The sequence below is a fragment of the Gopherus flavomarginatus genome, chromosome 2 (genome assembly GCF_025201925.1).
Source record: "Gopherus flavomarginatus isolate rGopFla2 chromosome 2, rGopFla2.mat.asm, whole genome shotgun sequence".
NCBI classification, from domain to species: domain Eukaryota; kingdom Metazoa; phylum Chordata; order Testudines; family Testudinidae; genus Gopherus; species Gopherus flavomarginatus.
Window position 1 is genome coordinate 55481574 of NC_066618.1, and position 27929 is coordinate 55509502.

The 27929-nt window shown below is 45.0% G+C and overlaps 1 protein-coding gene across 1 annotated transcript in view; it reads left to right on the forward strand.

Moving 5' to 3' along the window:
• SCIN (scinderin) overlaps positions 1-27929 on the forward strand; it is a 154688-nt gene that overhangs the window by 56212 nt on the left and 70547 nt on the right. The window contains 1 exon segment of the mRNA XM_050938788.1: positions 14336-14485. Within this exon segment, the coding sequence (XP_050794745.1) occupies positions 14336-14485 (150 nt within the window).

The window sequence follows — 27929 nt, forward strand, 5'->3', positions numbered from 1 at the left end:
TTTCACTTCCAGAGGTTGCAGTGTTCAAGTTGGATGTTTAGTGAGGTGATGGAATTTTGTTTTAAAACTAGTTCTATTGAAACTTTAAAAAAAAAAAAAAGTGGAACTATTTCTATTGGTCTCTACTTTTGTAAAAAAAGGCTTTTACAAAACCTAAACTTGAGACCCAATTTGTATTGCCATTTATCCTTTCACAGGAAAAAAGTAACTCTCAACTTTTTAATAAATCGTAGCATACATGAGCAAGAAGAGAATATGTGAAGTCCCAAACAGGGGGATGTGTTTTATCAGACACTCTGAGAGTCATGTGTAGAGGTCTGCAGAGCCTTTGTGTATATTCCAACTGGCTGTAACATCAGTAGCTCTTGCCCAGCCTCTCAAAAGTGTAATCCTGACCCACTGAAGTCAATGGCAAGACTCCCATTTTATTTTTTAGGGTCAGGATTTCACCTCAGAAGTTCTCTCTGGCTTCAGTCTGGCCTTCTTCTTTGATACTTTCAGTTCTCTACAGTTTTTGTTTTTTTCTGTTTCATTCCCATTCAGTCTTAGGCTTCACTGCGGAGATTTACCAACAATAGGGGAATTGCAGTGATGGTTTTTGAGATGTCTGTTTGTCCCTGGACTCTAACGTGCTTACATTTAACAATGGAGAAAATACTGGGGGTAGGGAGGTTAAGGGATTGGGGAATGAAACCCATATTTTTGTAAAAGACAGCTTCAAGGGGAGTCTCAGAAAATAAAAACAACACAGGAGGAAAATAGAAAAGCCAGTCAAACTAAAATGGTATGCTTTCACTTGGAGGAAAAAAAACTTGGTGTCCAGATCATGTTAGTTAATTGTAGTTAGCCTGAGATAAAATCCTAAATGAAGACAAGGCAGTTTGTAGCTTTCACACGAGTTACTATGGGCGTGTGCCTTGACCTGCTGACATGTGAAAACTGCAAAGCACATTATCTTCACTGGAATTTTATCTCACATTAGCTAACCTGCACTAGCCAACATGTGATGAAAACACAGCTGTTCTCCTAGGGAAGAGAAGTGAGATGAGGTAGGGGTGGAAGGACTGGAACACATTGCAAAATTAGTGGGAAGTAATGTAAATATTTTACACTTTATTACTTTCAAGTTTTTGAAAATCACTCTGCTTTATATCACGCAGGAAACAGGTTACTGAGTGTCATTTTATTTGATGATCAAAAATCTGATAGTGTTAATGCCCCCTTGGTCCAGTTGATGTGATCTTCCATTACTTATCTTATTGTGGTTATTCTTGCCTGCATACCAGTGTAATCTAATCCAGGCACTGCAATTTCCTTCAAACTTCTTTTTAAAAAGACCACAGAGACTGAAATTGTGTATATTTTGTTTTTACTTTTGCCCAAACTAAGGGCAACATACTCTACCCTCAGTAATCTTCATGTAATTGAGAGTAATGGCTACACTGCAGTTGAAAAATGCATAGCTGGCCCATGCCAGTGACTTGGTCTTAGAGGCTCAGGCTAAGGGGCTGTTTAATTGCAGTATAGATGTTCGGGCTTGGGCTGGAGTCTGGGCTTCAGGACTCTACGAGGTGGAAGGGTCCCAGAGCTTGCACTGCAGCTGGAGCCCAAAAGTTTACAGTGTAGTTACAGTCCCTTAGCCCGAGTCCCACAGGCTCTCCGTGGGTGTCTAATTGCAGTATAGACATACCTTGATTGGCCAACTCTGGCTCCTCCATCCCCTCCCCCCCAACACCTAGCTTAATTTTATGTGATTTGTTTTATTACTTGGGATTTGAAGTCAATGGGGATTTTATTGGTGTAACAGAAAACAAAATTTAAACCAAATTTTCTGTACATAAGTAAGTGAATGAACAGCTGTTCTGTATGTGTATGTATCTACAGAGAGGCAAAGTTGGGATCTGGATCCAAACTTCCCCAAAGTCTGGGGCTGTCTGTATCTGGAGCTTTGGTTTGGGCCTTTTTCTACTACTGCATCCGACTTCAAAGAGGAGGGGCCAGACATTCATGTTCTCTTTTCTATTTAAGTGATCAGAACATGTGACTTCTGAGTTGCCTAGCATATGGTTACTGAACAATCTATGGTTTAAGGAACAAGACTTGGAAATAGTACTTACCACAGGGAGGGTATACATGGAAAAGCAGCTAGTGAAAACTGTTCATTCAATTTATTCAGTTCCTCCTTATCAACTTCTAACAGTAGTTAATGCTGCTCATTCCATGAGCACATGTTTTTACTCCAAATATTCTACAGCTTGTGTTATTTAAACTCTAATCTCAAAGCCTTTAAAAGGTGAGGTTTAAAGAAGCCGTGAAAGATAGTGTCCAATGTGGGTGTTTTCTGTGCAGTATAGTGCATCTGTTTTTGCTGTGAATTATCATGCAGCTGCTGAAACTACTGAAATAGGTAGTGTAATGTGCTCAGTGGTCTGTCATTTGTAGAGGAGGAAAAGTCTGTATCGCTGACTAGCATGGGATCAGTGCAGTATCAAGAGTAAGATATAGGCTCGATAGATACTAAGAACTTGGTGAAACAGATTATGGAACAAAAACTTTATACACCAGTCCTTGGATGCCCTTGCTGTGAAATTATTTTAGTTATTAGAATGTTTATTGCACTTGTTTTTGGCTTTCTTAGCTTTTCTCCTTTTAGCCCTGGCTAGGGTTTTTATAGTACATGAACAGTGCACATATTTTCATTTGCATTCAATCAGGACAGGGTGCCAACTGAATACAAAGTGCACTGTGTGTGGAGAAAGATGAGGGGAAAAATTCATACCAAACCTGCTCTGAATGGAGCAAGTGTTTGTTTTTGCCTGTACTGTTGTTAATAACTCCATACCCAGTTCAGAGCCAGAAATGGATGCACTGAGATGTGCTTTCATAATTTCTCTCCCGTAATAATTGTTTGCATCGTTCATTTTAAGATCTCAGAGTTCTTTGCAAACTGTGAGTAATCAAGCCTCAAATACTTTTGTTTAGCAGGTAAGTATTGCTATATCATTCTTTCAAATGGCACGGAGAACTCATGTCACTCAGCATGCCACTAGCAGTCAGAAGAGCCCAGGATACTAATTCCTAGTTGCATACTGTAGTAGAACCATAGGTTTAGTTTAATGTTGGCTGCCTTGTGTGATGTCCTTACCAGGGTTCAAGCATCATCCATTGTGTGGGGAAAGCCATTCCCAATAGTGATCCCCACAAGAGGTGCTTGTTGTGTCTCAGTGATTGACACATTAAGGAACAGTGCTCCATCTGTAAGTCATTCAAAAAGAGGATACAAGTGTTGAGAGACTTATGGCTGAAGCAGTACCTTCCGAAGCAGGCCATGAGGCCAGCTTTGGCACTGAGGCCCTCGGGTGATTGGCGGTCACCTGTGGAACTGGCAAGTGATGCTGCACCGTGTTCGGACCCTGCAATTTCCCCCAAGAGGAGGAGGATTCATTCTCCCTCTGATGCAGTGAGGAAGAAGTCCTGTAATTCTAATCAGGATCACTCCCTAGTTCAGGTAGACTCTTCCTCATCATCTACGGGGAGTACAGACAGCACCATACTCCTTCCTACATGCGGATGGAACAGGGCCATCTAACCACTTACTAGTACCCTGCTGAGGTCAGCAAGAGCCCATATCATCGACTCCAGTTCTGGCCTTGGGGGAGGGGTCCGTTGAGTCTAGTACTGAAGAAACTGGGACCAGCACAGACTGTTTTCACATCAGTGGGTTTTCAGTCTTGCTTTGCCTCTCAGTACCTCAGTCTCCAGTAGTTCAGGAGTTTTCCAGTATTTTCTGGTGTTTCCAGGAGTTTCTAGCACTTCATCCTCCATTTTGTCCTTGGCACCTTCTTGGCTGTATTGTGACAACATACAAAATAGCTCAGATTGCATCTGCCCAAAGGGCATAAACTCTTTCTATGAGGACCCTGGCAACATTTTAAAAACCACTGGTTTAGACACTGCAGGTCATGACCCAGTAGTGGAATTGAAGGCACTGAGTCGTGGCAGCTCCAGTCAGCACTGCCGACTGGGCCGTTAAAAGTCCATCGGTGGTGCTGCCTGGCTGAAGAAAGTTAGTTCCTACGTTCTGACGCTGCACTGCGCCCCGGAAGTGGCCAGCAGCAGGTCCCAATCCCTTGCCCCAGCCTTGAGCCCCCCCCCCCCCGAAATCCAGAGCCACCTCCTGCTTGCCAAACCCCTCACCCTGGCTCCACCCCAGAGCCTGCACCCAGAGCCCTGACCCCTTCCCACATCCTGACCCCCAGCCCTGAGCCCCCCCCCCCAAGCCCTCATCCCTGGCCCCATCCCAGAGCCTGCACCCTCAGCCCAGAGTCCTGACTCCCTCCCACATCCCAGCCCAGAGCCCCCTCCCACACTCTGAACCCCTCATTCCTGGCTCCAACCCGCAGTTGTCACCTCCACGCTCCAACCCTGTGCCCCAGCCCTGAGCCCCTCCAACACCCCAAACCCCTCATTCCCAGCTCTGTTGGGTCGCTGGCGTCACAGTTTTCTTCAACTGGGTCACCAGAAAAAAGGTTTGAAAACCACTGGCCTAATGATGTTCCTATATTGGACATTTTACAGGGCTGCCACTTGGTCTTCTGTACATGTTTACAAACCATTGTCCATTACTACACCTCCAGATCAGATGCAAGCTTTGGGAAGGCAATCCTGCAGTCCATGTTTAAATAGACTCTGAGTCCCACCTCCTGCGAGTAGTGCTTGTGTGAGTCTTCTACATGGAATACATGGCTGCATCTACACAAAGAAGAAAACATGGCTACTGCCCTGTTGTTCTTTGAGATGTGATGCAGACATGTATTCTGCAACCCATCCTCCATCCCTTCTGCACTGAGGTCCTTACTTTTGATGTTTGGTGCGAAGGAACTGAGGGAGGATGGGAGCAATGCTGCCTTTATATACCCAGAGGAGGGGCTAGGGCCATAGGGCATAAGCGCTGCCCCTATGGGTACTGCTAGGCAAAGTTCCCTGGCTTCAGGATACTGGGGGCACACACACCTACATGGAATACGTGTGCGCATCCAGAGACTACCTGTACCTGCCGATAGTGGGGGCAGCAACAGGGGCACGTGACCATGAATGCCCCCTCCCCCCACATGCATCACCTCTGTGTGCATCATATCTCAAAGAACAACAGGTACAATACAGGTAAATAACTGTTTTATCCTGAGGAGCTAGATGCTTCCTTCACGCAAAAGCAGCAGGACAGAGAGAGCACTAGAAATATGGACCTGTTCCTATGCCAGTTTGTACACTGCATCTCCAAGGGGGAAGGGTTTGCTGGCAAGTATCTGCGGCCAAACACCCACTGGTCAGTACATAAAGTGCAGTCAACAGCGCACGGTTGTGGAGAGAAGATGTAAACTGTAACCCAATTTCACCTTAAACTTGAAAACCAGAAGGCAAATAACAAACAATTCAACAATTATTTTTTTTCAAATTGTTATTTTAAAGTCAGTCATGATTTTTTAGAGGCCTGACTCAGCCTTTTGAACTCTTACACTTGACAATAGTCTAATCCTGCCTTCGCTGGGAGGACTGTGGTAGGAGATGTAACATGGGACAGCAGCCATGCATCTCCTGCCTGCATCAGCCAGGACAGGGTTTGAATCTCTCATTATTTTAGCATATGACCTCCATGCATGCATTGGTAACCAGTTACACACACAAGTAGTCCCATAGACTTGAATTCAGTGAAATTGCTCATGTGAATAGCTGCTCAGCAATGTGAGGAAGGAGATAATTTGTCCCACAGTGACGTTGGAAGTATATAATAGAGATGGATATAAAGCACCATTCATACTAGTAACAAAACACAGCTCTGTAACATACATAGTCACTTTGATTCCTCTCAAGCTGACTGTTAATATAGTTTCAGAAATGGACTTCTGAAAAATCAACAGGGTATACCATAAGAATTACACATGAATTAAGTTACTGTTTTGAGAAGAGTGAGCATTTGAAGGCTATTTTCACTCTAACAGATATTTGATTTGTCAGCCTTCCAATTCCGAATAACTCTAGTAAAGTAAGACTAAAAATAGCTTAAGTAAATTCTATTAAATTATGTATCCTGTACCTGAAGTTCATCATGTAACATTTTTCCTATAAACAATGTTTTATATTGCATGAATTTTAATATATATTCTAATTCTGCTGCTTAGATGGAGGTAGTAAAAAATAATACTTTGAACGTAAACAATCAAATTAATTTTCATAACAGTCCTGTGTGATTGGTACAGTATGTATCATCCATTTGACAGCTGACTCAATTGAAATAGAGTGACTAACTTGCTTGAGGTTGCCTAGCTAACCGCTGAAAGGCTCAGAATAAGACTCTGACTATCTACTGGATTAGCTTGGTCCCTAATATATTCATTTCCTGTGTGAACTCCCTCACCTCTTCCTGGGCCTCTCACTTGACTAAGAACATTCTAAAACTTGAAAATTGATTGACAAGCTCGACAATCCAGGGCTAACTCTTTTTTTTTTATGGTCGTATTGTTTTCTTCCACAAATTTCAAATTGAATCACATAATTTTTTTTGTAAAACTGAACGGTTGCAAAACCCACTAACATGTTTTTCTATGCTTTCTTGCAATCATCTTTTTATGGAATCAGTATAAATGAAGTTGGAGGCTGCTAGTCCATCATGTGAACTGTGCCTTACAGTGATTTTTGACAATAGAAATTGAAAAGGATCACATAAGTTTCTGTACATATGGAATAGTATTATAAATTATATTCATATTTATATTTAAATTTTCTGTACACACTAATTAGACTAGAAGCACAAGTGTATAAGATCCTAGATAACATTTCCTTGGTTTTCATATTTTTCCTTTGCCACTTTAGATAAATGAGTCCTATCAGGCCAGTCAGGTTCAGCATATCCCTGAGCTTTGGCACCTGCGTCACCCACTTGTACCTTGTTAGAAAATGTTACAGTGCTTGAAGCCCCAAGGGGTGTGCTGTTCCTGGGAGATCGGGGGATGGGGGCGTCTCCTGCCCTGGTAGCCTAGTGGCCCACTGTGGAACACTGATCCCACCCCAAACCTGTGACAGCATTGCCCCTCCATCTGGGCAACCAAGGCCAACAATCTTGCCAAATCATTTCAAAGCCTGTGTGTTAGGTAGCATAGCCAAGGTAGGTGAGATCTGGGTGGCTACATCTGGCATGGTGCACAGCATACCACAGCCAGTGCTTTCCCCTACTGGGGGCCATTGACCCCCATTCTTGGAATCCAGAGGCCTCAGATGGCCTCCCTGCTGGCTAAAGGAGAGAGAGGCACAACCCAGAGACAGTCTCGCCTTCTCCATCCTCCAAATCAACTTCAGTCAGGTTGAAACCCTCGCTTCCTCCAGACTCAGACCCCTGTGAAAGGGATTTGGGCTCCCACCTGGAGGAGAGGTGCCCATCACCCGATTCACTAACTACTGTAAGATGAACATTTCCAGCAGTGGTCATGAAGTGTTCATCCTCCAGCTCCCGACCTCCAGTAACTCTTTCTCACCATTGGGTCCATGCCAGTAGGGCTCTCTGCTCTGAAATCTTGTGGCAATCGAGAATCTCTCTCCCCACGGGCAGCCAGCCTAGGCCCACAATGCCCTGGCAAAACTATGTAAAGAAACCCTCACCCACCTCAGAGGCAACCACCCCTTAATGCATCTGGGAGGGCTGGACTGGCCCCTTCCAGGCCATGAGAAGAGAGACTCCCTCTAGAAGCCCTGTCCTCTTCTGTGGCCTTTCTTCCCCAAGCACAACAGACTCCTGCTGTGGCAGCACAGGAAGGGACCACTGCCAGAGAGGCAGCCAGTGCTGCTCCCTGCCCCATATCCCAGGATGCCCTGCAGCTACAGGCTGGATCCCACTGAGCGAGTGGGGGAATGGCCCAAGGCAATCCCTGCACTAGCTTCCCCACCATGGGGGCCCTGATGTACCCCCTACCCCATGAGCTGAGGTGGAAGAGAGGGGACTCAACAGCAGGCCGAGTCCCAATCAAGCAACTCCTGGAGCGGGCACCCTCAGTAGCAGCATGGCACGCATCCCTCTCTCTTGTGAGCAGATGGAGGGGGGCAGAAGCAGTGTGCCCAGGCTCAGCTGCAGGCCCTGAGGGCCTGGAGCCAGACACATCAGCCCCCTCCTCCCAGCATGGCTTCTTCTCTTCAACAGGCTGTGCTGCCAGCTTAGGGACCAGGAGTACAACCCCTGTGGAGGACAAAGACCTCTCTGACAGGGTGCACCCCCCGCAAGCAGAAAGAGGGGTCCCAGAGCTTCTACTTTTCTCTTCACATGTTGCCTTTACTGGGTGCAGAAGCTGCCTTGATTCTTCCTTGTCCTGGCATCCTGGAGCTGGGAATTTAAAAAAATCCGGAGGGGGGGGGCGCAGAAATTAGGAATCCTGGATCTGGGGAACCCAAAAAGTAACCTTGCTGCTGCTCAAATAGAGCAAAAAGCCTCCCTTCCCACCCACCCCCTCAATGTCCTGAGCTAGGCTTTAAATTAATGAGGGGAAGGAACACCAATCTGCTTCCCTCCTTCCCCAGCTGGTTAATGGGTGGCTAGAACCTCTGGAGTGCATCCCTTGCATCCCCTTTCTATTGGGGCAGTCCTAATGACTACTCGTCCCATCAAATTTTCATCCATTCAGGCAGATGGGTGCAGATGAAAAGGATATCTGTGCAGATGGAGCTGGCTTCCTAGGATATGTCTACCTTGCAATTAAACACCCACGACTGGCCTGTGTCAGCTGAGTTGAGCTTGCGGGGCTGTAAGATTTTTTCAAAAGTGATTTAAGGTACCTCGATTTTTGAGTGTCTAACTTCAGTCTTAAAGGGGCTTGGTTTTCAGAATGTGCTGAAAACCAGGCCCCCTTAAGATACATTAAGATGGCACCCCAAATCATTAGTCACTTGATAATCTTGGCCTTATTTTTTTTAATGCATATGACAGCTCAGTGTCAATATTGTTAATATTGTAGCATATATTTATAGAGCTGCAGTCATCCTCCAAGACTGGACTTCACACAGCTAGGTAATGTTTATTTAAAGAAGAAAGAGTCAAGGTGCAAAGAATATTACTCACATGTGGTGTAGCAGAAACCTGGTGAACTTTTACCTTAATGAAAGTACTGGAGAGAGAGATTCTTTGAACTTGTAAAGCACACAGTGATAAGGCAAGACTTCCTTAATCTCTCCAGTTAATTTTTTAGAAACATATTTTGTTTCTCCTCCTTATTGCTTCCATATCTTGCGAGAAATAATGAACTCTTATTTATTGCTGATACATCTTCAGTGGTCCCAGCGTGTGTCATTGATGTTTGAAATCAGCTAAATTGGGAGCAACAAAGAGAAAAGCCAAGATGAGAATGAAAACTAAACCTGAAATATGTGTTTGAGTGTTTCACTTCTGCAGAAGTGTAATATGAACAAAAGATAAATATGGACACAGAAAGCCTTTGAGAATTTAGGAAGCCATTGAAAAAAATTCAGATGCGAGTATACATGAGAAACAGATCAGGGGGAAAACAGTTTGGATAAAATTCTAGTTCCTTTATCTTTCACTTAAACTTAAAGCAAACCTTTACTGAAGTTTAAAAAAGCTTGGTTACTTCTCTCTTTTGATTACCTTGACCTCCATGGTTCTGCTTCTTGTGAGAAAACCAGAAGTACTGAAATGGAGACTATATTTTTTTTTCAGGGTTTGCTGCGTAATTCATAGTAGTACCAAAAATCTTGCAGGTGCGACTTCTTAAAAGATTTCCAGTTGGGTTCTGCAGATCTAAGGAATTTTGATAAAGAAGTGAACATCTGGGTGCTTCTCAGAACCAAATTCTAAGTCTTTTGAGATCATCCATCACTGAGGCCCTGTTTACAAACTGATCAAATTGACTGGCATAGCTATTGCAAAATAAACTTTTCCACTATAGCTATTTCAGAATAACTCTCCATGCAGACACTATTCCAGAAAAAAGTGACTTTATTCCACAATAATAACTTCATTCACAAAGCCAAGTAATTATTCTGGAATAAAATCAATTTTATTCTGGAACAGAGTATCCAAATGGAACAGTTAAACTGGAATAGCTCTGTGTGTGAGATTTTAGGAAGAAAATAAAAAGGTGAATGGAGTTATAGGTGTGCGAAGGATTTCTGAGAAGACATCTTGTTTATAGCTCCTCTCTCTCTCTCTCTCTCTCTCTCCTCCATTCTATGAATGAGCAATAAAACAACACTAAACAATCCATTTGAGATCGCCCAATATCTTCATATGGGTTGTCATATTTGTTTACAACGAGTGTTAATTTTATGCAGTATGATTACAAAGAAAAAAATATTTGTTTCTCAGTATTGGTTTGTTACCTTATGCTTTACTAAGTCCCAATGTCTTTTCTCTGTCATTCATTAGGTTCACCTTACTTGTTCAGTATTTATGTTTTTAATACATCCTTCTAATATTTTTGGCTTTGGTAAATGTTTTGCCTACATTTGTTGAGTGGGGTTAATTAAGTGGATGCTACATGGTCTTTCTGAGACATCCCTGATTTCCTAATCTCAACCTTAGTTTTGTGGTAATGCGTGATTGTTTTTGAATAAAAAAATATGGTAAATGAGATTGGATTTGCAATGGTTTTTATTCTGCACTTAGGTTTGGCAGAATTCAATTTTTTTGAATAATTTGGATCATATAAATGTTTGTTTTAAAGCATTTTTTCCTTTTTATCATTTTTTTAAAATGTACACAGTTGCAAGAAAATATGGGAGGCAGGCAACAGAATGAGTCAATTATTTAATGACAGTAGACATTGATTTCAAAAAGTTCAAGTTTTGTAACTGCTAAAACACAAATTGTAAACATCACGTGTCAAAATATAAGAAGTAAATATCCTTAAATCAAACTTTAAGATCTCAACTAGCATTTTTCTTTCTTTGCCTCCTATCTTTATCATTTTTTCATGTTTCTTTGTGTACAGTGAAATTGACGTTTACTGAAATTTACCAATAAAAGTATAATCCTTCCACGCCTACCTATACTCAGTGTAGCACATTTCTAAACAATAACTTCATCTGACTTCTCTTGATACAGATTTAGAATACTTAATAACAAAATCTTGTTTTAAAGATTAGTCAAGATGGCACTATTTGAATCAGATTAGATTTAGCCAAATTTGAAGCCAAGATTTTGGCCCCAGATTGTGGATAGCTCACAAAGGACACATCCAAACCAGAGTGGGGAAAACAGGCCCATCTGCTTTTGACTCAGGCCTAGAATCAAAATTATAAAGGCAGGTTCAAAGATATAGAGATTCAAAAATGAGCCCCCTGAAATTTGAAGAGGTCCAGATTTGAGCTTCTGGTTGTAGTTTACCTCCACTTTTAATGATAGTCTTCAACAGCTGGGTTGGTGGCAGATTCCAAACATGGGTAACCACTTGGTGGGGAAGGGACTAGGACCTAGGCTGTGAGATCGCATATTTTTTAGTCTCCTTTAATCAGTCAAAGACAGACATTTGAAATAAGCTTTGGGTATGTCTCTACTACCTGCCGGATCAGCAGGTAGTGTTTGATGTATCGGGGATCGATTTATCACGTCTCATCTGGACACGATAAATCAATCCACTAATTGACACCCATTCTATACCTCGGCAGGAGGAGTAAGTGGAGTCAACGGGGGCGCTGTGGCAGTTGACTTGCCACCATAAGGACAGCCAAGTAAGTCGAACTAAGATACTTCGACTTCAGCTATGCAAATAGTGTAGCTGAAGTTGAGTATCTTAGTTCGAACCCTCCCGATAGTGTAGCCCAGGCCATAGAGTAGATTATCTACTGCCTGTTCTACACACAGCAAGTTAACATTTACAAGAAGGCACTTGCATTGACTTGCACGAAGAAGCAATATTTCATAACCTGCATATCTGAAACTAACACTTATGTGACTACAACTCTTGCATGGGAGTTATAGAGGCAGTCTGCAAGGAAGAGTTTAAAATTGTGATAAAAGATTTGGGCCACATTATTTTTATTTTATTGACCTAAACTTTACAAATAGGTTATTTACCTGTGAAAGTACCAACAAACAGTGCATCTCTTACTATTTGTACTATATCCAGAGACACGACCTGCTCAGCCAATTGTTTAACCTCCTTTTTGAAAGATGAAAATATGAAATATTTAGTGATGATCCTTGTTCTTAAAAATGTGATGTGTATATTGTGTGGTTTTTGCCCTTGCTACTGTATTGGAGTCCCTGCAGAATTATTGAATTTTTATTTTTTTTTTCAAATTAACACTGTCCAAAAAGAAATGAAAAAAATAACTAGAAATACTAACTGACTAATTCCCTTTTGACTAGCTCCTTCCAGTTCAACCTCCAGAATTTCTTCACCCTTTTCTATTCTGCCTATGTTTTCAGCAAGTACTGCGAAGACCTAAATCTGTTTTCTTTACTCCGACGCATAGTCTGCATCTAGGATAGATTATCTGACTTGTGAAACATTTCAGATGCTCTAAACAAATGTCAGTCATTGTGATACTGTCAACTGAAGGATCCCCATAGTGATAACTAGATCCTGGAAGGGCCTGCCAAGGGCCTGACCTAAGCTCAGTGAGAGTCTTTGCATTGACTTAACATGGTTTTGGATCAGAGCGGTGGTGAGCAAACTCTCCAATTCAGAGGAGCTTTATTGAAGGCGAATATGCATTTGCTGTCTTGGAAATGCCTTTGAGTGAACCTGACTTTAGTGATGTGTCAAAGCAGGAGTAAGCCTACACGAGAATAGCAATCTAAAATGAAGGGTCCCCAAAACAGGAATTAACAGACCAAATTGAAGGACTTTTGTCCATTTTTGAGAACCAGACTCAAAATTCTGAAATGCTTGGGTGAGGTTTCTTTGGCTCTGGTTTCTGGCTGGAATCAGAAATGGAACTGTCAAAGTCCCTGTGATAAATGAGGGGGGTGGGGATGAGGGCTCCCTTTTATGGATATCCAGCCAGCCAGTAGCTATAAAATCTCTCTTAGTAGCTGTTCTCTAATTGTTCTACCTGTAAAGCATTAAAAAGTCTCACTGCTATGCACAGGTAAAAGGAAATGAGTGGCCACCTGGCCAAAAGAGCCAATGGGAAGGCTAGAACTTTTTAAAATTGAAAAAAGACTCCTCTTTTGTCTGTCTGTCTGTTGTTCTCCCGGGGAGAGGCGGACAGAGCAGGAGCTATGCTGTAAGAAGCTTGGGCCAGGTATGAAAAAATCATCAGTATCATACCTAGAAACTACTCATTTAAAACCCCAGATATGTAAGTAGATCAGGAAATGTCTAGGAATATGTGATTAGGTTTATTCCTTTTATTTCGTTATGGCTTGTGTATTCCTCTGTGCTAACCCCAGGTGCTTTTGTTTTGCTTGTAGCCTTTAAGCTGGACCTCAAGAAAGCTATTCTTGGTGCTTAATCCTTGTAGTTGCTCTTTTAAAATCGAGCAATAGCCTGAGTTCCCAGATGTATTTTCTTTCCTTTCTTTAATTAATAAAATTTACCTTTTTTAAGAACAGAACTGGACTTTTGTGTCTTAAGAGGTTTGTGCACATGTTGTTTAATTAGCTGGTGACAACAGCTGATTTCCTGTTTTTTTTTCTTTTCTTTCTCAGCTCTTCCCCAAATGTAGCGGGGGGTGAAAGGGCTTGAGAGTACCTCACAGGAAGGAATTCCCAAGTGCGCCCTCCTGGGCTCTCAAAGGGGTCCTGCACTTGGGTAGTGGCAGCATCTACCAATCCAAGATCAGAGAAAAGCTGTAACCTTGGGAGTTTAATACAAGCGTGGAGTGGCCAGTATTAATTTTTAGAATCCTTGCGGGCCCTCGCCTTCTGCACTCGAAGTGCCAGAGTGGGGAATTAGCCTTGACAGTCCTGTACGAGGGGCTGAACTCTGAGTGTTCCTCGTTGGAAGAAGAAGTGCCAGAAATTTCATTTCTGAGATTGGGAAAGAAATTTCTTGTGAAGAAACTCAAGAGATTCAGCTTGTTTAGATAAGCTTCAGATAAACAGCCAGATTTTTGCGCTTCTGAACCAAATCCAAGCCCTAGCACATAGACACTGAGGCTACATGAATACTTCAGTCATGGTACTAGTCCATGTGACATGGAAACAGTCTTTGATCCAGATCCTCAGCTGGTGTAATTTGGGGTAACTCCATTAAATTCAATGGTGCTGTGCTGATTTACACAGCCTGACAGTCTGACCCTTTGTGTTTTAGTAACTGCTCTAAAGTATTTCATAATTCTGCCCTATGTTGATTCTGATGGCTGAAGCATCTGTTCTCATTTATTCTAGGAAATCTACCAGTGGTGTGGCTCAACATGCAATAAATTTGAGCGTCTGAAGGCTTCTCAAGTTGCTGTTGGCATTCGGGACAATGAGAGGAATGGAAGATCTCAGCTAATTGTTGTAGAAGAAGGAAGTGAGCCAAGAGAACTTACAAAGGTATTGTAAATGTATTGCTGGTTCAAATACACTGTTATCCAGACTTCTGGGCATGTTCTGCCGCCATACTACTTCACCTCAGGATATGTCATCAGATCTCATAATCTAAGCAGGACTGGACCCAGTTTTTACATAGAGGAGATCCTCACCGGACACCCAGCAACTTCATTGCTCTGTCGTAAGAGTGCTGTATACATAACAGCTGCTAGGTACTCTTCCCCCCTCAGTCAGGACTGAGCCAGTGCCCCAGCATAGTGCTATGAGATGATTAACTCCCTTTAAGTGCTGTCTTTCATGGCCCCCTTTTTGGAAATGTAAGAATATTAGCCCTTGTGTCTTGAACAAATCTCAGTTGAGTAATTACATTCTACAGACATAAATTAATCCAGAAGTTTCCCTAGAAAGTTATTCCTTTCCTCTCCTAAATAAACAATACTCATATAGGGCTTGGTCCTATGCTCTTTGAAGTCAATGGCAAAGCTCCCTCAATGGTGCAGGATCAGAGCTATATAGAGTTGTGGGAAGGTTTATGGAGGGGAGAGATGAGTAGTGGGTGTGCCTTGAAAAGCTTGTGAGAGAACTGGTGAAGGGAGCATAACAAAAAAATTGAAGGACTTGGGAGGGAGGACAAAGGTCCTTGTGCATTGCTTTGGAACATGACAGCTACTAGAAATATTTTTGTACTATGGAGCTAGCCCACGGAACTTGAGTAAGTCCCATTGTATTATATATGGCAAAGTTATTTTTCATACACAGAGATGTTTAAAATAATAACATAGACTTTGAATACGGTCATACGTAAAAAGATTATCAGCTGAGTCAGATAACGTCTACACTCTGGGGACCGTAATGACATAGCTACAGTGCTGTAGCTGTCCTAGTATGACCCATAGTGTAGACACAGCCTATACCAATGGAAGAGGTTCTGTTGGTGTAGTAACATCACCTCCCTGAATGACACTAGCTTGGTTGATGGAAGCATTCTTCTGTTGACCTAGCTGTGTCTACACTGAGAGTTATGTCGGCATAGCTAAGTTACTCTGGGGTTTGGATTTTACATACCACTGAGCGATGTCCCTATGTTGACTTAAATTTTAAGTGTAGGCCAGGCCTCAAGGCTTGTCTACACTTGAAACGCTAGAGCAGCACAAGTGTGGTGCTGCAGCTATGCTGCGGTAACGCTTCAGTGTAGGCACGACCTGTGCCAGTGGGAGGGTTCTCTAATTGGTGTAGGTAATCCACCTCCCCAAGAGGCGGTAGCTTGACTGATGGAAGAATTTGATCCAGCACTCTCTACACTGGGGGTTAGTTGCTCGGAGGTTTGATGTAGTCTCAGTCTCATTTAACCACTGAAAGTGCCTGCCATTGTAGGCTGTCTCCACGCTCCAGCAGAGCCCTGGGGAGTTGGGGCTGCAGCCTCAGGGTGTGTCTGGGTGGTCAGGGCTCAGGTGGAGGAGGTGCTCGGGGCTTCTGCCCTGCAGGGGCACCAGAGCTCAGGGCTTTAGACCAGGGGGAGCACTGGGGTTCAGGGCTTCAACCCCACGGCTCCATTCCCGGCTTCAGCTTGGGGTGGGGGGGACAACACCATGGATCAGGGCTTCAGTCCCGGGACTCTGTTCCCAGTTTCAGCACCGTGGAGGGTGCCGGGGCTCAGGGCTTTAGCTGTGAGAGGAGTGCCAGTTTCAGCCCCAGCAGTCCCTTCATAGTTAGAGTCCCGGTGCACCCCTCACCCCCCAGCAGAAACCCAGAGCAGAGCCGCAGGGCTAAAGCTCCGATCCCCAGCACTCCCTCCAGGTCTAAATCCATGAGCCCTGGTGCTCCCAGGGGGAGAAGCTCTGATCCCCCTGCCGGGAACCCTGGTGGCTCCTAGGGTCAGAAACCCTGACTCTCCCCCCATACCCTCTGGAGTACTGTCTCACACACACACACACACACACACACACACACACACACACACCCTACAGCTGCAGCCCCCAACTGCCCCATAGCAGGAGTCTGTAATGTCTTGTTCAGAGTTACAGACCATTTCAGAGGTGCAACCTCCATTCCCAACGCGTCTGTAACTCTGAGGCTTGTGAGACGGGATAGCTATGTCAGTGGGAGAAGCTCTCCCGCCAACATAGCTGCTAGTCTACACCAGTATTTAAGTTGATAGAACTATGTAATATCGCTATCCACACTAATGAATGATGTTGTTAATCTGGAGTGATTCTGTAGTATAGACCTGGCCTTAAATCCTTAAGGTTTTCACTTTTTGTAACCTATCTAGTTCAGCTGAAACTACCTACACTGCCTACCTCTAGCACTTCCACTCAGAGACAAACACACAGCATTAACCACAGCTAAGACACAGCTAAGGTAACACAGCACTAATGAATCATGTAAAGGAGTCTGTATGACTAATTTGCCTCAGGGGCGAAAGGCACAGAACCTGGCCTGCTCTATGGCTCAAACAATTATTATTTACAATCAGCATGACAAAACAGTGGTGCAACAGAAACAGTCTTCAAGCACACTCCTTTAGTATTGCTTCACGCAGATAACAAGGGGGAGAACACACTCCAAACCAGAAATTAAATGTGCCTATTCCATTTTGCTGAAGAATTATTTTATGTTCAACTTTTTTGCTCCTTTCCCATTTGGAGAAAAAAAAAAGACGGAGTGGGAAAAATTGGTTTAGAAACAAGTGTGTTAGGAGGTTAGTATGTGAACTGTAACCAGATCACAATGTTGGTCAACATTTTTCAGCTATTGAAGTTTCAGAAAACGAGGAGGAAATGGGGGGTGGCATTTCAGAAGGAAAAATGACAAATCTCCCCCTCCCCCACTTCTAAACATCTACTCTAGACCTGGTTGAAATTGAGTACATTTGTTCCCATCCCCTAAGCAATTCCTCACCCCCGCCCCCACCCTCATTTTCAACTAGCTCAGGTCTCAATACATAGTATATGTTATAAAGAAAAAGTTACACCCATTCATCATTAAGGCATTGAGGGCGCTTTTGAAGTGTCACCTACCTGCTCCACTGTGCTGCTCAGGAATGCATAATTTTGTGATATCCCAGCTGGTACGCTATACAGTATTTGCTTCCTTTTTTTTTGGCTGTGTTAGGTAAATAAAGCAAGTCCTCACTCACCTCTCCAGCACCCGAGTTCGTGCGGAGTTGGTATGGGGCACACAATTCTGTCAGAGACCAGACACCAATGCGTTGATCAACGGGCTCACACTATCCTTAGCTCTAAAAGCTTTAGATTAAGTGTGGCCCCTTTATTAGGGGTGAGCATTAATATTTATACACAGAAGTAAACAAAGTGATTAACAAAAGATAATGGTCATGCATAATTAATCAAGGTTTTACAGGAAAAGCAAGTTAACAAGTAAATGCATAGAGATAAAGGCTAATGGCTACTTGAGAAAGGGGGTGTCATGAGTAGTTTGCAGGTCAGTGTTTTGTTCAAAAGGGTTCAGGAAGGATTATGCAGAGACAGCCAGTCTGGGTGTTTTTTGGCTCCCCAAAGTTCACCAAAAGTTTAGACCCAACATTCCTCCATTTGTAGCTTTGGGATAACTATTAATCAAAAAGCTACACCCTATTTCAAGATCTTAAGGGCCGCTTGTCAATTTCAGCCTGGGCCAATTCGAAGAGAGTAAGGCTTTTAGCTGAAGTGGGAAAAGAATAAACTGACTTACATGAGTTTATGAGGGAGGGGACACACTGAATACAGCAACACAGTATTATAAGGACTACTATGGCCCCAACAACACCCACCAAGAGTTTTTTAACCCACCCAAATCCGGGCAGCCAATTCCATAAGGCTCCCCACCAATCATAAGGTGGCTGGCCAGAGGAGTAGTTTTTAGCCATTTCCCTTAGGTGTTTGGTACGTTGAAAAGTGTCAGAGTACGTGTCATTTACAAAAACACAGCATTCTTCATTTATGAGGGCGCAAGTTCCTCCCTGGGCTGCTAACATTATGTCTAAAGCCATTCTGTTTTGCAAAGCTAACTGGCGCAGCTGGGACATTTCCCCGGCCTGATTTTCAAATAGGGTTGCAGTTTCATTGGTCAAAGATTCTAATAGTCCCTGTAGACGGATGATAGCACCCTTCAAGCTAGTGTGACCAGCCCACCGCTGCCAGGACAAACCATCACGGAGATTAAGATCTCTGTCAGTTTCACGGATGTTACGAACGTGGGGAAAATGAGGGGGAGTGAGGGAGATGCGAGAAGGCGGTGCTAGCCATGCCAAATAACATGACCCTGCCCAATCAGGGGAGAGAAAATAATAAGCTTTGGGCCCGCACACCCAGTATGTTCCATATAATGCGTTTTGGGTATTCCATTTCTCAAAGTAGGAGGTAACCCACCACCCGTTGTACCACTGTTCCCCTGGTAACGCAGAGGGGTCGTTGTGTGAACTGCAGAGGCACAATTTGGTAGTGTTGTTCTCAAAGGGCAGTGTAGTACTGCTTGAGCAGTTGTAGAAGGCAATTGTGTATCCTTTAACAATTAGTTGGACACCCTTGAGATCTGAGCAGGGCTTTTTAAAAACTGACTCTGAAAACCTGCCCCACCATGAAAAAGTTGAAAAGGTTGGATCGGGGTGAGGGATCCACATATGGGATAAGTGGGATGCGCAAGGCTTGAAGCCAAGATTTTTACTAAAGGCGGTGCCATTAAAATATATGTTGCATTTACTTGTTCCCACAAAAGTTGACCCTTTTCCTTTAACAAAACACAGTGATCCTGTTTGATTGGTTACCCTGAGATATTTGTTAATTGGCACTCCTGTTTTGTCCCATGTAAGATTGGGTTGGACTGGATCTTTTATTCTAGTCGGTGGCATCCAAGTCATATTAGCAGTGGTTAGGGGAATGGGTGTGAAGGGGAGTCCCTGTGCTGCATTTACTGGAAATTGAGTACATACCCAGCAATTACTTCTATTTCCTAAAATACGAGTTTTAACCTCGTGGGAATATCTAATAAAAGCATTATCTTCATAAGCAAAAAATAAACTAAAAAAGCATAAAAAAAACCATACAGTTGTCAGAATAAAGGGTCCTCTCATTTTTTTCGAGTCAATTTAAGTCTAATGTCTGAGAGAGGTAAGCTGGTCCACTGGTCGAAGGCAGTGTCCTCAGTGGTGACAAGAGCTGCTGGTCCGTCACTGTGGTCCACTACGGCTGGCTTGACGTGGGAGTGGTGGATCCAAGATTTGCGTCCTTCCAGGAACACTGCAGTCTGGGTTGTCAAAAGAACCTGGTGGGGTCCAGTAAACCTTGGCTGGAGGGTGTCGTCACGAACGAACTTTTTGGCCCAGACGAAGTCCCCTGGTTGGAACGGGTGGATCTGTTCCTCCAGCGGCACGGTCTGGGAAAACTGCGAGGCTTTCCAAAGGGTACGAAGGCGAGCCTGTAGGGAGAGAAACTGACACGCGGTCATATGATCCCCTCCCAATAGTGAAACATCAGCACGTGGTAGCGCCCCGCCTTTGAAAGGGGGGTGTCCATAGAGCAGTTCAAAGGGGGATAATCCCAATGCGCGGGTTGGGCGAGTACGAAGGTGAAACAGGACCAAAGGAAGTACCTGAGGCCATTTTAATCCTGTTTCCTGACAGTATTTAGCCAATGTAAACTTAAGTTCCCTATTCATACGCTCAACTTTCCCGCTAGACTGGGGGTGGTAGGGTGTATGAAAGGAGTGTGAAATGCCCAGTCCTTGTTCTAAACGGCCAAGGACATGACCAGTAAAGTGAGGTCCGCGATCTGAGTCGAGCACAAGAGGGATGCCAAAACGGGGTACAATGTCTCTAAGGAGAATCTTCGCCACTGTGGCAGCAGTACAATTAGCAGTAGGAAAAGCTTCGACCCAGGAAGTCAGAGGGCAAACCAAAACAAGGAGGTGCTTTTTCCCAAAAGCCTTTGGCATATCTGCAAAGTCAATTTGAAGATGTTGAAATGGAGCAGCAGGCGGAGGTCTTCCACCCTTAATTTTGTGAAGAGGCGGAGCAGGTCCATTATGCTGACATGTGCTGCATGCTTTCACTATTGATAGGCAATAGGGTTGAATGCCTGGAGCATACCAAAAGCGAGCGATGGTGTCCACGAGGGCGTGCGTGCCGTAGTGACCCCCTTTATCATGGTGCCAGCGAACTGCCACGGGGTATGTGGAGCGAGGGAGGCAGGCTCGGCCATCTGGCATAAGCCAGGTCCCTTTGACCAGAGTGGCCCCGAGGCTCTCCCACGATTGTAGTTCAGCAGCGGGTACTGGTATGGGGTGCGGTGGAGTAAAGGAGGAGGCTGCAATAGCCAATGTGGGCATGGCTAAAGGTAAGGTGGCAGCCTTCTTGGCGGAGGCGTCAGCCAGGGCATTCCCACGGGTAACGGGGCTACTATCTTTAGTATGGGCCCGGCAGTGAACTACAGCCAGGACAGAGGGTTTTTGGAGGGCGTCCAAAAGCTTGTGGATGAGGGGGAGGTGCTGAATGGGTTTACCGGCAGCTGTCTGGAAACCTCGAAACTTCCAGAGGTGGATATGACAATGCACAACTCCAAAAGCATATTTGCTATCAGTAAAAATGGTAACGGTCTTACCAGCGGCCAACTGGCAAGCTCGGGCCAGGGCATAGAGTTCAGCGGCTTGGGCTCCCCAGTTGCCTGGCAGTGAGGCGGCCTCTTGAATGTCCCATTCAGAGGTGACAGCATAACCTGTGAAACGCTTGCCATCAACATAGAAGGAGCTTCCGTCCGAGAAGAGGATGCAATCGGGATTGTCCAGTGGCACGTCAAACAGGTTGTCTCTTATCTGTAAGATGCTGGAAACTACTTCCACACAGTCGTGCTGATCCTGGAGGACTGGCAGGTCAGGAAGCAAGGTAGCTGGATTAAGGGGTCCACACCTTTCAAAAATTAGGTTAGTGTCTTCTAAGAGTTCGGCCTCTAGCTGTTGCTGACGATGGGCCGAAAAGACTTGGGTTGTGCCCCTACGCAGAAGGGCTGACAAGGCATGAGAGGTCCAAACCGTGGTAAAATGACCCAGGGTTAGGCTCTTTGCCTTTGTGATCAGCAGGGCTGCTGCTGCCAGAGTCCGGGTGCAGGATGGGGTTCCCTGAGCGACAGGGTCGATTTGCTGAGAGTAAAAAGCAAGCGGGAAATGGTGGGGCCCGCTCAGCTGGGTAAGGACACCACTAGCAATTCCGCCCCTCTCGTGGACAAAAAGGTGAAAGGGTTTGCTGTAATTGGGGGGGCGGAGAGACATGGAGGAGGCCACACTGTCCTTGAGTAACTGAAAGGCTTGAATAGTGTCCGGGGACCACTGCAAAGGGTCAGGAGCAAGGTTAGCAGTGAGTCGGTGGAGCGGTTTGCTTAATTCCCCGCAGGACGGCAACCAGGGGCGACAGAAGCCAATTAATCCTAAGAAACCTCGAAGTTGTTTCTTGGTGTTCGGTAGAGGGCAGTTTTGAATAGTCTTTATACGGGCTGGGTCCATCTGTCTTCCCTCTGGGGTTAACAGGAAGCCCAGATATCGGACCTTCTGTGAGACCCACTGAATCTTTTTAGAGTCTACCTTGTGGCCTCTGGTGCGTAGGTATAATAAAAGTGCCTTACCATCGATGCGGAGGGCAGCTTCTTCGCGATTACCTAATAGGATGTCATCTACGTATAGGACCAATGTGGATCCCTGCGGACTGGTGAAACCTTCCAAGTCGTGGCGGAGGCACTGGCTGAAAATCGTGGGGCTGTCTCTGTAGCCTTGAGGGAGTCGTTGCCAGACATAACTTTGTCCCTCCCAGGTGAAACCAAAGAGATACTGAGAGTCTGGGTGCACAGGAATGCTGAAAAAAGCTGATTTTAAGTCAATAACAGTGAACCACTCAGCATCCCAGGGGATTTGGCTGATGATAGTAGCTGGGTCAGGAACTACTGCATGAAGAAGGACCACATACTGATTAACAACTCGTAGATCCTGTACAAAGCGCCAACGAACAGGGTCTCCGTCCTTTTTAGGAGGCTTTTTGACAGGCAGTATAGGGGTGTTACAGGGAGTGCGCTGAGGGCGGACTAGCTTTTGTGCAATGAATCCCTCGATAATGGGGCGGATGCCCTCCCGGGCTTCCAGCGACAGGGGGTATTGAGGGACTGACGGGGGGGTTAAGGAAGGCTTCACCTGAATCCTTACGGGCTCTGCCGAAAGGAGCAGGCCAACATCAGTGTCAGAAATTCCCCAGAGGGTTGGAGGCAAGTCAGTGAGGTCAGGGGAGAGAGAGGGGGGTGTTTCCCAATTACCCTGAGTAGGGGCCGAATCTCCTAACACTGTCATCAATAATCCTACCCCTTCAGGAGTGCAGGTTAAAGTAGCCTCAAGCTTACAGAGTAAATCCCGGCCCATCAAAGGGATCGGACAAGCTGGGGAAAAAAGAAAATGATGAGGAAAACATTTATCAGCATAAATAACATTCAAAGGCAAAGTGAGTCCCAGAGACTGTGGGTTGCCCTCCACCCCAGTCGCAGTTTTAATCTCAGAGGATAGCCAGGGAGAGGGGGCATGATTTAAAAGAGAGAAAGTAGCCCCAGTATCAATGAGGAAAGAGACAGGCAGTCCCTGGACTGAAAGGGTTAAACGAGGCTCTTTGCTGGGAGGGGAGAAAGCGAGAAAGGAGCCGGCTAAAGACATTAAGGAAATAAGACCATCACATTGTTTGCCTTCGCCCCCGGGGTACCGTCATTGAGGAGGCTGAGTTTGCTACGGCTGCTGCTGTTTCCCGTAGTTGATCCAGGCCTGGGGAATGGGCTGAGCTGGTGGTGCAGGAGTGTATTCCTCACTTGTGTAAGCATCTGCGGATGCAACCAGACCCTCTGGGCGTCCCCAGGGGCATTCACGTTTAAAGTGACCGGGCTGTCTGCACTGAAAACAATTTCCTGATGGCTGGGGTCGCCAGGACCCTCTTCCCCGAGCACCCTGGAATCCCCTGCCACGGCCACGGCCTTTGCCTCGAACACCGCCGTGAAAAGCTAAAGCCATCAGCTTATATTCTTCCTTTTTCTCTTTCTTTTTACTACTTTCCCTTTCTTTCTCCCAGGCAAAATCAGCTACGTCCAACACTGAAGTGACTGACTCACCTCCCCAACCAGGGCGAAACTTTAAGAAGTAATCCCTTACAGGGGGCACCGACTGATTCACAAAAAACGAAATAAGAGTAGGGTGGTCTGCTTCTCTCTCAGGATCCATCTGAGTGAACATTCGGGCCCCCTCCAATAGCCTCGACCAGAACTTTCTGGGCGGCTCATCAGATTCCTGCCGAATCTGCATGAACTTAGCCTGATTAGGCGAGCGGCGAGCCATTTCCTTGAGTCTCTCTAACAATCGCTCTCGATCTGTTCGCAGCTGAGTCAGCCTTGGCTGAGTCCAGTCTAGGGGATTCCAGCCAGCGGCCAGATCCCGCCTATCCATCCAAGTAAGATTAACTGCATTGCTATCTCCCCATGTCCTTTCTGCCATCCACAATCTACTACGTTCCTCTCCGGTCAAAACTCTACTTAACAACTGATCCACATCCGTATAAGTAGGATTATAACTTAAAAACAATCTTTCTAGAAGTTCTATGATCTTTCGGGGATTTTCCCCAAAAGACCCTGACAACCGTCCCCACTCTTTCAAATCCCATTCTAGCCATCCTTTATATTCCACAATATTAGCATGTTGTAACCGTCCATCATTGCCCATATAAGGTTGATCGTGCACCTGTAAAGGCATCTCTCTAACTATACTTTTATTACTCGCAAGAGATTTGACGGGGACATCCTCTGGGCTATCCTCAGGGGGGGGGCATGCACCCTGCTGTATCTGCTTGGACATTAGCCTAGTAACTACTCCTCCCGAGGTTTGCCCCTTCATTTCCTCCTCATCCTTCTGCAGAAATTCCAATCTGGGATCCTGCAGATTCCCCTCTGCTACATGGAGAGAGTCCCCCTGCAGAGGAATAGGGGCAGGTGCAGAGGGGACCAGCTGACGAGTCAAAACACACCGTGGTCTACACCCTTCATCGAAATAACCTGGAGGGGGTTCACTCTCGGGAGAGTACCTGACTGCCATAATTTTTAAAGATTTCCACAGCTCTGCTGCTGTGTCCCAACAAAACCAGTAACATAACTGTCCCGGATGGTCTTTTTCGATCTGGCTCTTTACTCCTCTTAAGGCAGCCTGTTCGAAAGAGCCATACGAAGGCCACCTCATCTCCGGGTCGGCCAATACCGCGGTATACCCAGTCCAATTCCTTACACATAGTGTGTACAACTTCTTCCTAGACATTCCTGTCTGTACTGGGAGTTTCCCTTCGTTCCATAACTTATTTACAATCCCCAACGGACTCTCAAGAGGCACGCTAGTCCCTTGACCCATGGTGTCTGACAGGAGCCCTCCAACTGGCGTTTACTCTGCTGTCCAATACACGACCCCTCAATATTGAATTGGCTGGGAGAAATCTCCTGTGGCGCCTTGCCAATTCATATATGAGTGGTCTGACCACTGGACAGAGGTACCGCACCAGAAGGAATCCCGGACGAGCCCCCAAATTGTTAGGTAAATAAAGCAAGTCCTCACTCACCTCTCCAGCACCCGAGTTCGTGCGGAGTTGGTATGGGGCACACAATTCTGTCAGAGACCAGACACCAATGCGTTGATCAACGGGCTCACACTATCCTTAGCTCTAAAAGCTTTAGATTAAGTGTGGCCCCTTTATTAGGGGTGAGCATTAATATTTATACACAGAAGTAAACAAAGTGATTAACAAAAGATAATGGTCATGCATAATTAATCAAGGTTTTACAGGAAAAGCAAGTTAACAAGTAAATGCATAGAGATAAAGGCTAATGGCTACTTGAGAAAGGGGGTGTCATGAGTAGTTTGCAGGTCAGTGTTTTGTTCAAAAGGGTTCAGGAAGGATTATGCAGAGACAGCCAGTCTGGGTGTTTTTTGGCTCCCCAAAGTTCACCAAAAGTTTAGACCCAACATCTGCGCTGCTGCCTGATTGAGGACTTCCAGTTTCACAGGGTATCTGGCTGACCGGTAAGCCGATAACTCTGGTGTTCGTATCTTTGAGGAAGTCCATGGGGTTATGTGGGTGGAAGAGGTTACAGGCTGGGACCTGGATTTCATCACAAAGCCCTCATTCAGCTGTGTGGTTCTATTAACTTGTGTAAAGTTCCTGGAACCTATAGTGACCTAGACAGATGATTAAAAGGACAGGGAAAATGCCAAGGTTGTACTTTGATTTCCATGTCTTGGAAAGTATTGGTGAATAATGATTTTTGTTACTTGCCCAGCAACGATGGAGGGAAAGTTTCTGCTTTTCCTTTCTTACTAAGGTAAATATTAATGTAGGTGACTATTGGTGAGTTAAGTGAACAGTGTTTATTGCTCTGATTGCTCATGACTGTGGCAAGTCTTCTCCCGTGATCAGCAGTACCAGGGAAGTTCTGTGGGCAGTACTTCAGGCGGCAAGGATGGGGGTGTTGTTTCTATAAAGAAATATGGGGCTGCGTCTGCAGTGCCTCCATAGCACTTCCAGTCATTGCAAACTTTAGGGAAATGTGCTACCATATAGCCACGAGGCCAAGGGTTCTCACCATAATTTTTTTGGTAGCCTTAAAGTGCAGCCACCAAATCTTGCTAGTGGCCACTATGACAATTTTCCCTAAAATAATTAATTTAGGAAAAACAAATAAATATGCACAAATTATAGTTATTTATATAGGGGTTTTATTTGTACACTCAATAGTAATAATAATAATGTATTCTGTACTGGATCTAAACAGAATAGAAACACAAATAAGTTGTTTTACATGTTCTGGTCTTTTTTTGTTGGGTTTTTTGTTTTTTTGGTTGTGGTTTTGGGTTTTTTAGACTTGCTAGCTAGTAAGTCTGCTCCTGTGAAAAGTGATATTTGTTAATATCACTTTTCAGAGCAGCAGACTTGTTATCACTCATCACTGCCTCAGAGCTAGATATTTACAAACATACACATGCCACTTTTCACAGCAGATTTACTCAGCCCTGGCAAGCCGGGGGACAAATTAAGCCCTGGATGGGGAGGTGGATAGGGAGACAACGGGGGCCAAGGGTGATGGGGTGGATGGGTGAGGGGCTGGGGGCAGCATTGGGAGGCAGGGGTGTTGAGGGGGATGGTGAATCCAGAGGCCAGGGAAACAGAGCCCGCTGCTGCACGGCCAAAACCTGGAGCCGAAAGCCCTATGGTTGGAGCCCGTGGCTGGAGCCTGCCACTTGCCACCTGCCATCCCAGGCCTGAAGCTGGAAGCCTGAGCCCCACTGCCCCTGGGAATGTAGGGAACTCACACTGACTATCTGCTCCTCTGGCACTTGTGGCTCCAAAGGGGGCAGGACTCAACCCGTCCTTGTATCCCAAGGGGAGGAACTACTGCTTTGCCTCCACCCCCACCCCCAATCACTGCCCAGGAGGCTGTGGCCACAAGAAAAACCCCTTGTGGCCGCATGCGGCCACACTGCCCGCATTTGAGGAACGCTGCACTAGGCCATCTCTCCTCTTCCCTTCTTTAAGCGTCTGTCCCCTGTTGTCTATTTGTTTGATCCTTTGTGTTTTACCCTTGCTGCCCATGAAAGAGTGCCCATGCTTCTGCTCATAACAGTCCCCTAATGCTGTTGGGTAGATCAGAAACATCAATGTGTTTGTTTACTTTGGTGCCAAGAAGTGTCATAGGCTGGAGCAGAGGAAGGTGCTACCCATTTCCCTAAAAGAAAAATTATAAAATGAGTGGCTGGGGAAAAGGTGAGATTCTCATGATCCTGTACCAGAATGGAACTCCTGAGGGATTTTTCTCCCTTGGATGTGGGCACATGACTCTTTCTGTTGCTTATGAACATTCGCAAATAGATCCTATTCTGGTAGGCAGTTTTTCTCACTGATAAGATGCCAGGCTGCTACTATATAAATACATGTTTGCAATGCAAATATAGATGAAGAATTTACAACAGAATTGCTGCCTGGGTTGTAGGAATTAGTTGTTTGCCTCTTGGAGAAAGCCATGCCCTGTGTTTGGCTTAATGCACAAGTGTAGTTTTTTGTAGTTTTGCAGAAATCTCTTCAGTCTAAGCATCAGTTGTCTGTCAGGGAAACTTCTCCCCAACCTGAAAAACTTTCCAGGGGCTTTCAGTGAGCTTTGCTCTCCTAAATCCCTTAGGAGCCTTTGAAAATCTTAGTGATCAAGTTTACTAGTACTAATGTTTGTGGGGAGGCAAACTTTACTATTCATGCTGGCAGAGCTTGTGCTTCTGCTTGAAGAACAAGAACAGTACCATGTGACTCAGCTGACCAATCACAACTAAGTATGAATATTCTAAATTTGTGCTGTGCTGGTCAATCTATAGAGTAAAAAAAAAATTAAACATTGAATTAGAAAAAGTTAGCTAA